The 12,712-nt window shown below is 34.3% G+C and overlaps 1 protein-coding gene across 3 annotated transcripts in view; it reads right to left on the minus strand.

Moving 5' to 3' along the window:
- Window positions 1-6,330: 6,330 nt before the first annotated feature.
- Window positions 6,331-12,712, minus strand: part of QKI (QKI, KH domain containing RNA binding) — a 148,413-nt gene continuing 142,031 nt past the window's right edge. For all 3 annotated transcript variants that reach the window (XM_087425046.1, XM_087425044.1, XM_087425043.1), the window contains exon 8: window positions 6,331-9,427. In XM_087425046.1, the coding sequence (XP_087281172.1) occupies window positions 9,411-9,427 (17 nt within the window). In that variant the 3' untranslated portion in view covers window positions 6,331-9,410. The remainder of the gene's footprint in view (window positions 9,428-12,712) is intronic.

Genomic DNA, 12,712 nt, shown 5'->3' on the forward strand with positions numbered 1-12,712 from the left:
AACCTGCTGAGGACTCTCAGCAAGATGGCTCCTTTTGACACTATTACCAAATTCTCAGCGAGCTACCTGCTGGAACGGATATAGATCTCACAGCAGGCATTACTTTCATCACCTTTGGGTCTACTGGAATGACAAATGAAAAAATATGAAATGGGAGTTGGTGTGGTAACCAACACTATTTTTCAAGTTCGTATTATTTAGATTAAATTTACATGTCTTTTTTTTCCTATTTTCCCTTTTAATTAGCTCTGTTTAATGCAGTCTTGAAAAAAGTAGTACTCCTCTTTGAATTTAGGGAATATACTGGTAAGGAAAGAATGAGCTTCCCAGTATTTCCCATAACAACATGCACTCTTTCTGGCCACAGTTCGTTGCTTATTTACTCAAATGTGGAGTTCTATAGATAAAAATACTACATATATATTTCAAGAATTAAAACAAGTTATACCTCCTGGTGATTACTTCTCTCAGTTTTAGTTCAGATACAATCTATGCTTTGTGATTCAGTAACTTTTCTTTGCTGTAAACTCTCTAAAATGGAGCTAAGGATGGAGTGGACTATAGTAGTTATAGTGTTATAGTAGACTATGACAGCAGTTTAGAAAAATTCGGGTTAACACCTCTCTGAAGGAGTCAAGGTATTTACAATGCCTTCTTGGTATCTATTAGTTTAATGGTATACAGGCAATTGGTGGAATCCACATCAGTTATGTTTTCCTTGAATAGTACAAAATCTCTTTGTCAAATAGACTCCCATAGAATTCAACAAAGACGCAATGCTCTTTGGAATACCTAAACCTTCTACTACATTTTTTTTCTTTTGTGTCTCTCTATGCCAGGTTGCTTTTAATATAAGAGCAATGGGAGGCATCTAATTCATTTTAGAACACTGATACTCAGTGATGACAGACTATTTCCAGATGCGATATCAAACTTTCCTAGTTTAATTCTTTTCTTGACTTAAAAATCAACTTTACTGCCAATAGCCCCCAAGACTAATGCTTGAATAAGTTTGGATGGGGCATTTGTACGTTTGATTTGTTAATCTAGTTTTCTTCCCTGACACATCAATTTAGATCTTAGCTTCTTAGATTTTTTCACACGTGTAATGCTCCACCAACTTCGAGTTTTACATTTTCCCACCAACTAGAAACCTAGAGTAAGTTTAACCTTTGAACCACTTTTCAATACCCTTACTCAGTGAGAAAACAACAGGCAAGAGCATCATCCATTAATATAAATCATTTAATTAAAATCTATTCAAGGCAACCTTCCAGTTGCACTACTAACCTGTTTTAATTTTACAGACTAAATCATTTAAAACACTGTGATAAGAAGAGCTTTTAAAATTCAGGTTTCAAAAACAGCCAAGGTACAATATTCGTTCCCAACCTAGATACAAGTTCTAGGTTAAATGAGTGATCCTGAAATTTTAGTATTGACTCGAATAGCTCTGTAAGAAAATACTTCTGGATTCATTTGCAAATATTTTATTATTTTGCTTTTAACCATTTTTTCCTATAACTTTCCTTAGTATCCAGTTAAATAACCAATGCATAAGTAATACCCAGTTAAGCAACTAGAGCATACATTAGGAAAACAGCAGCACAGTGAGTTTGCATCCAGATTTCGAGATGCTCTCTGGAACCGCAACTGTTGTACAGCACATAACACTGAGCGCTTTTATTATGGACTGTACCCTCTACTATACTTCACAAAATAGCACTTAACTGGAATAATCTAATTTTAATATATATTTTCTGGAAAACGTGATCCCAAACTATCAGTCATATTTTTTTAGACGTGGAGTATTTTTAACACAACTGTTAAAAGGTTCAATTAAGTGAAGTGCTTTCTAACAAGACCACAAAGAGTTACCTACTATCAAGAGGTAGCAGATAATGATGAAAAATGACATTAGGAAGGAAACTCTAATGTCACCTAGTCCCTCCACTCACCCAATAGAAATTCCTCCCTAATTAAATACTAAGAAATATAATATGTATGAATTATGATAGACTAATATTTTTGATTTAGAAACCATATTCATCTGATTTTTCAAGAGGAAAAACATTAAAGTCTGTTTTACATTATACCTTTTGAGAAGCTAGTTTGGTGTTGAAGCGTTAACATTACCATTCTGGATCAACAGAGGCAAGCACAGATGCCTATAGGAACCAGGGAGGTGAGGAAAAAAAGTTTTTTTTTTATGTGAGGAAGATCGGCCCTGAGCTAACATCTGCCAATCCTTTTTTTTTTTTTTTTTTTTTTTTGCTGAGGAAGACTGGCCCTGGGCTAACATCCATGCCCATCTTCCTCCACTTTATACGGGACGCCGCCACAGCATGGCTTGACAAGCTGTGTGTCGGTGCGCGCTGGGGATACGGACCCGCAAACCCCGGGCTGCCGCAGCGGAGCACGCGCATCTAACTGCCTGCACCACTGGGCTGGCCCCAGAGGAAAAAATTAAAGCAAGTCAGGAGTAAGGAAATCAAGAGCGCAGGTGTGACAACAGGGGCAGCAGGATGGGTGGGCAGTGACTCGGGACACTGGGATATTATTCAGTTTCAGCTGATGGCCACCATGTGCGAGTGCAGGCTTCAACTTTCTAGAAATTTTGATCTTTGAAGAAGTGCAGACTTTGTGAAGAGATTAAAAACAAAAGTCTAATCTTCAGACACTAAATGTTGGCAGGTAATACAACAACAGCAAAAACACCGTATGGGCTAAACCAAATGCCATCTGCGGGCAGCAAGCTGTATCTTGTGCTCTGGATCCTGCCTCTGTCACTTGCTTTCAGAAGCGTGTGAGGATACTGCCCAGGAAAACTAAGGTTCCAGTGAGTGATCGGAAAAGGGAAAAAGCAACTTGGAGATTATATGAACAAGGACTGGTGAACTTAAGGTGCAAGGGAGTCATAAAACTTCAATGTCAAGATGAAATCTTAGAGAAAAGGTTTCAAACTACTGGAAACAATCTTTCTACCAATCCTATCCTTTGTTCAAGAAATTGATGACTCTAGTCCTTTTCATACAGCAGATGAGATCAAGATGTGATCAGCGCTCCTTTCTTACATCTGAACACTACACACGAATCAGACCTGAGTCTCCCAGGTAGAAATGACTATCATGGATGCACACTCAGTTGAGGAAATGTGGAAACCTGTTTACTGATTCCTTTTTAATCACTGAAATCAGGGCAAATCTTATGATCATCTTCTAGTGATATTAGAGCTCCAGAATCTCAGATTCTTATATTTTCTTTTAAATAGTGTTAAAAGCATCAATAAAAATTTTAAATAAAAATGTGCATTCTTTATTCTGATATACATTTTTGTGTGCGGGGGGAGCCCATAAGCAGCATCTTCAGCTGCAGTCAGCTTGAGAGGATGAAGCACAAGCACGTGTCCAGTTGGTTTATTGCACTTCATGTACAGTCACACGTGGCTCTCCACTCACACGTGATCTGAGAAGACCTATTCCAACTTCTCTCTATATATACAATCTCCACAAATAAAGTTCTAAATGTCTTACACACACCACTACAATATAAACCAAAAAAGATGTATTTGGTAACCAAAACTACTCAATAATAGCATTTTTAAAAAGATATAATTTTGTACCCTGGGAGCTAAGCTGTTTCCACAACATAGTGTCTTTTGCCAACAAGGGACAGCAAAATTGTAAGCAATGCGAAATCAACATTGTGTTGCTACTTGCTGCACCTACCATCCACTTCCATCACGAATTAATTCCTCCTCCTCCTCTCCCACCCCTGGCAATTAGTGCAGCAGAAACACAGAAAGGAGAGTACTATGCTTAGGTGAACCAGTTTGATTCAGCATTGAGTACCAGCTATGCAGATAATTTTGTTAAGTCTCTTCTTAACAAAGGCATTCCAATTTAGACAATTTTATATTAAAGAAATCAGATAAAATTACATGTGTGTATCATATGAATATTTTCAAAAGTAAAAGTGTTGTCTATAAAATGAATTATTTTTCCAACTTAAATAAACCTATTAAGGAATTTGTGACATTAAAAAATTACCTTATGTACTTAGAAAGTGTGAGTCCAAAAAGTTCTCTGAGAGTAATTTTTGCTGTTAAATAATGAATTATAATTTAGCAATACATTTCATTCTACTAAAAATCACTTGCTGGAAATACTGTAATAGCTAATTGTTATCAAGGAATACAGACAGACATCTTATCCCAAACAAGCAAACAAAAAACTCCCCCAAACTGGAGAAACCTTAGACTGTCAAATATACAAGTGTTAGACTTCCCCAGTAAAGGAAGATTGTTGATTTGGTAATGAACAATTTCATTTAAATCCCCTGCCTGCTTTCAGTACATGAGAAAACTTAGATCCTTCGTACTTATCTAGTATTTATTAAGAATCCCTTAACCACCTCCCTGTCTTGTGTACACTATGCCCCTGTTGGCTTTACGGATGGGGTGCTGCACTTGCCCCTCTAGGTGAACTCTACAGCATGGATTGCTACTGCACTGCAGGACATGTGCTATCTTCTTTCATGCTCCATTTTTCTTGACATTTTGCTTAAGAAAAAAACACTTAACTACTAAGTACATTAATTTCACCAACTTCTTGACTGAAAGCTTAACTCGCAACTGTTAGCAAAATAATATTATGAAACAAACTGACTCTAGCATTTGATCGTTCTAAGAATGTGGTAGTTTCATGTTTAATACTATTACAACCTGCATAAAAACGGGATTTGTAATGTTATTTTCACCTTTAAAAACGGTTCTACAACTTTTCCAACATAAAAGGTGACAATATGACACAATTATACAGAAAGTACCCTTAACTGAAAATGAGATGAGACTGCATTCATAGGCTTCAGAGCATGTGTAGTAAACTGCATAAAAATGAATCAATTTAAGGGACATGGTACCATGATGACATATATTAGCAGCTTGACAGCCATCTTCAAATTTTTACAGAATAATATATGAACTGTATGGCAGTGAGAACTTTTACAGATAGTAGCATATTAAAGCTCTATCTGCCTAACAATAATACAGACCCCCCCATCAGAGAAACAACTGTTTGACCCAAATGACCATCTAAATAATGATTAAATAAGCTGTTATCACTATTCTATATATTTCACATATGTATATATACTATGAGAATATATAAATATCATATGGGAATACTTTGACAGTCTGGTTAATGGCATATTGGTATAGTTATGTCTTCTATAACATGTGACTCATTTCAGCCTCAAATTTTAGAAATTTAAAATAAATAAGAGGTAATTAACAAAAATAAGCCACTATTTACAAATGCAAAAATTCATCCTGAGAATTTTTTATTATCTAGAACTGTTTCACAGAAAAGGAAATTACCAATATCTGTGAAATAAAAATGCACCTCAAGAGTTAAACTGAAGAATTTGTAAGTAGAGGTCATTTACCTAGGTTGCAGCCAAGAAAAGCATGAAGATATTTAATAAATCTTAAACTGACTTGCATCTAAGAAATTAATAACTTTTCAAATGCCAGTTTTCTTCTCCCTTACACTTCTTGTATTAATTTTATATTCTGACTATATTTTGGAAGAGTGTGAGAGAGAACAAACACCTGAGGAAAACTCAGTAATGCTGTCTGATCTCTCGCTGACAGTTAGGTGAGGAGAGGTGGGGTGCATCATGGTTATTAATGACTTACTCCAGACTGTCATGAGAAACAGAGCCACTGTACCTTTAGCTTTATCTGTGTGGAGCCCCCGTAACAGGAGCAGCTGGCTAAAACAATTGAACACTTTATAAAGGGAAAATGTCCAATTAAAACAGAAATCTGAATAAAGGTAAACATCATGGGATTCTTTGCTTTATAATGTGACCATAAAGTTACCTATTTATAGAAATTAAAAGAAATGGTTCAACAAAGAATCAAACTGGTTTCTCGGGGTATATCATTACAATGAATCTCTTTACTCTTTATGCTGTGAGCAGACAGAGATTATTTGGAGAAGGAAAAATAAAGTGTGGAATTAGTAATGCAGAGGCTGAAAGGCAAGTGGCAAGACTAGAAGAATGCCTCAAACCAATGCTACTTTGTTCCCATTTCTACGGGCACCTACACCCCAAGATAAAAGGCCAGAATTACCAAAGCCAATTTAACAGTAGTGTGCGGAACTGTCAGCTGACAAACAACATAAAAACAAGTCACACTATGTTATCTGTGGTCACGTTGTTCAGGGTTAGTCCAGTAACTCAAGACTTTACATTCTTTTGTCTTTATTTTTTGATTTTAATTAAACACGTAAAGGTTAATAAACAGACATAGTCCAGAGTTAGTAGGTTGGTATTATAACATTTATTAAAATAATGCTATGGGTTAATAGAAACAGCAAAGAACCAAAGAATTAAAATGCAAGCTATGTAAAATCCCAACTAAAACCCAAAAGTGTCTAATGTATTCATTCATTAGCTAACTAAAAGCCCAAGAAAGACAAGACACCCAATATAATAAAGTACTGCAAAACAATTGGCAATTTTCAGTTATCAAAATTGTGGATTTTGCATTTTGTATCCTTTTCTCAATCAAGAAAAAAATTCTTTTTGAATGTTATATAACATACATATAAAACAAGATAGAAAAATACATTATAAACTTGTAACAATGGCTGTAAATACATTATCTTACATGTTTCTCATAGGCAATAGGTTGGTTATGGTACATACATAGCATGAAACTACTAAGATAATAAAGAATCGACAAAAATACATGTCAGCTGTACGGTAACATACAAGCGACACTCCCATCTACCCACGCTAAAAAATTACATAATACTGTCAGCAAAAAAGTCTTAAAAACTACATATTTTAATAAGAAATAAATTCAATAAAGAATGATAATACTGAGAACCAAGGCATTCAGAGATTTCAAAAGTCATGCTTTTTTCAGTTGATCCAAAATTTTGTCAACTAAGTTTTCAAAAGTTTGTTCAGAGCCAACATTACTCATAAATGTCACACATTTATTTCATACATTTACTTTTCTTCCCCATAAAAGACCTTTGATACATCTAAAATGTCCAGGTATAACATAGTTGAGATGAAACTGGATCAAATACTGGTATCGTTTTTAAGCTACTATCACCTCAAGTGTTTGAGTGTCGCAAATTTATTCAACCAACCAAACAAAATAAAAATCAAAATGGCACAGCATATATTGTAAATAAATCAAAACAACTGTATGTGTAACAGAAAGACAAAGCAGTGGCACATTAAACCAGAGCTGGCTGAATACAAAACAATGAATGTCTATTGCATAGTAAATAAACTGAAAACATTTCCCAGTGAGACAAGATGATGGAGGAGGTCACCACGAAGGTGCTTACTGAGCTTACTGCTGACCTTTCACTGTGAAGCTGGGAAGGTGTGTAAGAGGGAACGAGCTGATGAGCTGGGGATCCACTGCCACTTGATATTTGCCACGTCTGGTACTGAGCATTTAACGATTATTTACTTAAGTGTTTAGATGTAAGCTCAGTGCATAAATTGCTTCAACTATAAAACTAACTGAACTTCATGAGAAACTGGAAGCTTAAACTCACATGTAGTTGAGTATATGCACACTGATTTTAGTTTTTCACATTCTTTTAGAGTTTAAGAAACAAAGGTGTGTGTGTATGTGCGCTTGGGGCAAGGTGAGGGCTGGGGCAGCTTAGGTTACTAACCAGCAAAGAGATGGTAGAAAGAAATCTGATTAAATTTGGGTCATTTAAAAACCTTGTTTTCCAGAATGAAAATCACAAAGAATCATTTTTGTGGAAGTCTGCTAAAGTATACTATTACCTCCAATTAGCAAGAAAAAATCCACCACATCCCCCTTTCTCCAAATAAAATAAAGCTCTAATTTTAATTAGTCTGTAAATTGATGTTCAGACCACACATAATTTTTATCTCAGAATCCTTTGGGTTAACATTAAATAGCGCAATACCAAAAGCACTCAATTATGATTTTAAAAGGATGATGTTTTAAAACTTACTTGTCAAGCATTAGACAAGTTATCAAATTTTTTCACAGTATCAGATTTGGCAAATTTGTATCAAGGTAACGTGGCAAAAATCATATAATTCAAACCATCAACTCATTTGTCTCCCCTCATATCTTTTTTCACATACTGGGCGACTGAGTAACATGCATTAACTTGTATTCTGAGGGAGGAGCTGATCTTACGAGACACTTGACTAAATGACCATGAAGGAAAATAAGGCACTTTCTTTTCTTTAGACTTATTCCAATACTTAAAAAATAAAAAAGAAAGACAAAAAGGCTCTTTTGGTCTTTTGTTTCTTGACAACCACCAGAAAAAATCATTTAATGAAATAAAGGGTTTCTTTGTTCTTTTTCTTTTTTTTTTATAACACTTGAAAGTATAAAATGCTACATTTCCAAAAATATATATATTTTTTTTCTGCACCAGCACCCTTGTATAGTAAAAGTATCTACTTTTTGTTCATTTGTTTCAATGCACTACACTTTATCTACAATTTCATTACATGTATACAGCAAATAGGCAAGCATGGCTTTTACATCCTTAATGATTTTTTTTCTATACAGGGAGGTTTAAAAAAAATATTTGAACAGTTTGCCCAGTAATGTGACACATAATGCATGTACCTTGTTCTCATATATTTTTTTAAGGAGGTGTAAAATAAAGGTTCAGTAATTTTAACTCAGATATTTATCTTTTTAAAAATAGTGTTGCAGTTTTGTTGTTTGCATTACTTTTCAAAATTCCTTAAGTTTTTGTCTCATGGCACACTTCTAATACTTCAAATTTTGGCAGGCAATATAAAAAAGGCTGCAACTTTTGCCCTTTGAGGGCACTGTAGTGACTAAACAGCATATCAAATTTTGAATACTTTTTGAAATCACTTCACCAATGACATCCCTGACCAAAGGTTCATGCATGATGCATCATCACACAGTACATTCAGAGAGCTTTGACTCGCTATGAGAAGAAAAGATTCCTAGAAGTCTCTCACAGTAACTGCCTCTGTCACTGAGTAGTTAAGGGCCATCTGTCTCCCCTTCTGAAGTGAGGCCTTCTTACCGTTCGCTTAGGGTGGGACATTAAAAGATGATCAGTGCTGTGGGATGAATTGGGCCTTATTGCTTTACTACTATTCAGTGCAGGTTCTAGAACCACTTTCACCCAAACAGGAAACAAAAAAAACAAAAGCTGAGTTGGAGGACAACAATTTCTTTGTCTTTTGTTTGGTTAGATGGTAAGACGAACGGACAAGTGCCTCAGCTCGCTGCACTGACGACAGGCAAGCAAAGGCGATTACCAGTTAACTGATCAGCAGGCAGGCATGGTCAGGTCATCATTGGGTGAAGAGTTCAGAGGTCAGAAGGTCATAGGTTAGTTGCCGGTGGCGGCTGGGTGGTTAGAAACAAAAAACAAAACAAAAAAAAAAAAAAAAAAAAAAAAAAAGAAAAGAAAAGATAGAGAAGAGATTAGTTTCAGCTAGTGACGGCTTAATGACAACATGAAAAACTAATCACAACTAATAAAAAAAAAGCATGTTTAATTCTGACAAACTGATTGACACCATCTACAGGATACAATAAAAAATCATGACAATTTCATATCATGATTTGAACAAATGAAGGAGAGCCCACTCCCACAAAAAAAAAAAAACAACAACTGGTTAACAGGAAAAAATAGAAATAAAATACAACTAACAACTAATAGTTAGTAGCAGTCAATGAAGGAAATTGGACAACAACAATGAATAGGTTTGGTATACAGAATTTTGAAACAGTCAGTGCAGTTATCAGTATCTGACTGCTATTAAGCATTAGTATTCTCTCAGATGCAAGCATTAAAGCAACTATTAATGATGGATGTGATTATTAATAACTGATGATTAACAGAAATGAATCTAAAGAAATTTAAATTTCTATGAACAATCTGGTTCAACATAAACTCTGGGCCAAACAAGGTTTCTTTTGTTCAATAAATGTTTATTGCTTTTTCAATTATTCTATTTACAAACAACATGGAATTTCTTGGCCTCATGATACAAAGCAATACTGTAGTCTAGCAGTGTAGGCAACATCATGGGAACCAGAAAAAGGCCAGGCCTCTTGCGCTAGCCAACACTTTCCAGTTGAAAATACTATTTTACACATATAGAACACTTATAAAATGCACTTGCATGTAAACACTGTAAAATCCTGCCATTTAAAATTCTATACTCGAAAAGCTCTAAGTACATCAAAAAATAGAAGAAATTTCTAATTGATACCAATAAGGCATTTTAAAACTACAAACAGCTTTCTTTATTCAATTTCAAAGCTAATACTCTGCAAATACAATAAAATCTGACATTTCATATACATTCCTGCTTTATATATTTTAAAAGAAGCCACCTGTAAATACTATTTTCTTTTGCAAAATAACAAACAGAACAAAAAAAAAATTTTAAAATTACAGTAAAACATAAAGTAGTTCTCAAGTGGAAAAGTTATCGTTCCCAATGTCCTTGAGTTGTTCCTTTCTTAATCAACCTCTGTCACATTCTGCTTCACCAAACTTGGTCCACTTAACAGTAGTATGATTTTTAAGACTCATTCAACAGCTTAATTATTTCTACTATATTCTGAGGTTTGATACAATTTTCTGTACTGTTGCCATTGTGACTAAGGCAGAGGAGACGTGAATGAAAAGATATTCAGTGCAAAGGCAGATTCCATGCCACTTCATAAATCAAAACCCAGGAGGTGTAATGTTCAGAGTTTAAATGATCTATATAATGGACTGGTTTACCTTCATAGAACAAAAATGTTTTCTATAGTCTACCATTCAGGATAGTTTGTAAATACTACAAAAAATATTGTATCTTCAGTGTGACCAAATTTTCCCTGAATTTCTTAAAAATAAGTGGAATTTTATTCAAAATAAAAACTGCTATTCCAAAATCAAAGAAGAAAATAAATATTTAACATCATGTAGTCATACCAGTTCATAGGTACTCAAAAAATACAGAATCTTAAAGCATTTTTGATATTACTTAAAATTTTGATTAAAATCGTATTAAGTTTCTTATACGAATTATGTAAATGGTTTTTATAAAATCATTATTCAGAAAAATTCTGATTATGTTTTTTTGAGTGTGGAATATATAAACAAAGCAAACTACCATTTATATATATACCAGTACACCTAGAAAACATCCTCTGCCAAGTCCTGGCCTCCTACAGTACACACAGGTGTGTCAACCGTGCAAAATCACTTATGGTTCATTACAAGTAAAAAGTCAGTTGGTCTTTTATAGGCTTCAAATTCAGTTTTGAAATATGTGTAGAGGTGGGTTTATTTTTAGTAAAGAACTAGATATTTGTCAACCATGTGGTACTCTAAATGCTGATACAGAATTACATGGTTATATGTCCAAGGGCTGAGTTTCCTTGCATTAAATGAATGATTATATTAATCTTCCCTTCAAAAGATTAAAAAATAATAATAAAAAAACCTCAAAAATAGAGAAAACAGTAGTATCATAAAATAATTTAAGTGAAGGACTTCAGACGTCTCCCTTAGACCCAATGAGTGCATACAGTGATAGTAACAGCAGTATACGAGTATTCTGTTATTAAAAAAAAAAAAGAAAAAAAAAAAGGTAGTATTTCGGTTTGCTGACATTGCATTTTGAATAAAAACAGTGACAGGACTAATCAAAAGACATATAACTACAAAAGAGCCATGCATGGAATGTGTTGTCATTTCCAAATACTGCAAATCTTCCTAATATTTTCAACTATTTCAAGGCACTGGAGTAGTGAGTAGGCCAATAGTTATTGCGTTAAAACAAAATTGAGAAATCTAAAAGAGATACAGGGAAAGGTTTACAGAAGAAAAACTACTTTAAAATGCTCTGTAGAACTATTTTAGACATTAATAAGGTGAAAAAAGCTTCAAATTATTCATGGAATTATCTGGTTTCCTTAAATCCAAAGTGATCTTTTTTTAAAATTTCCTCCTTCACTAGGAGACTTGTTTTGATGTAAGAAACGTGGTGTATACACTTGTACACGACACCCTTACAAGGTATATTATCTTCGTGAATAATCATTGAGCTTGGGGGTCTATTTATTTTGTTTACTGAATGATCACTGTAAGTAGTACATGTATTAGTTAAAAGTCTTCAAGGCTCTTTAATTATGTATGATGCTAAATAAATAACCCTCAGTGTCTTTGGAAAGGTATTTTATTCTGATGTGGACAACAGCTGTGTCCGATATTTATCATCAGTATTCAAGATAACCATGTGAAGCAGGTAGGTCTTTGATAAGTTCATAGAAGATGTAGGATTAGGGTATAAATCCATCACTTTTCCCCACTAATATTAGAGACTCTCATCAACTTAATTAGTAGGTATAAATGTGCCATAACAGAAGCTTATAAAAAATCCTTTTCTACCTTGCTTTGGATTCCTATCTTGTGATGATAAACTTAGAAAACAATTCAATGTCAATAAACCGAAAATATCACTCCTCAATAAACATAAATAATTTATAAGAGGGTCCAAGGGAATATATAGGACACAAATTACAAATGTTGAAAAGGAGAAAAATGAAGACTTATTTTCCAGTCACAGGTTAGTCAAAAAGGATATTCAAACAGCTGGATTCATGTCACCACAGAACTTCAAGAAATAG

This window comes from Ceratotherium simum, chromosome 38 (genome assembly GCF_057802395.1).
Source record: "Ceratotherium simum simum isolate JZ-2026a chromosome 38, ASM5780239v1, whole genome shotgun sequence".
NCBI lineage: Eukaryota > Metazoa > Chordata > Mammalia > Perissodactyla > Rhinocerotidae > Ceratotherium > Ceratotherium simum.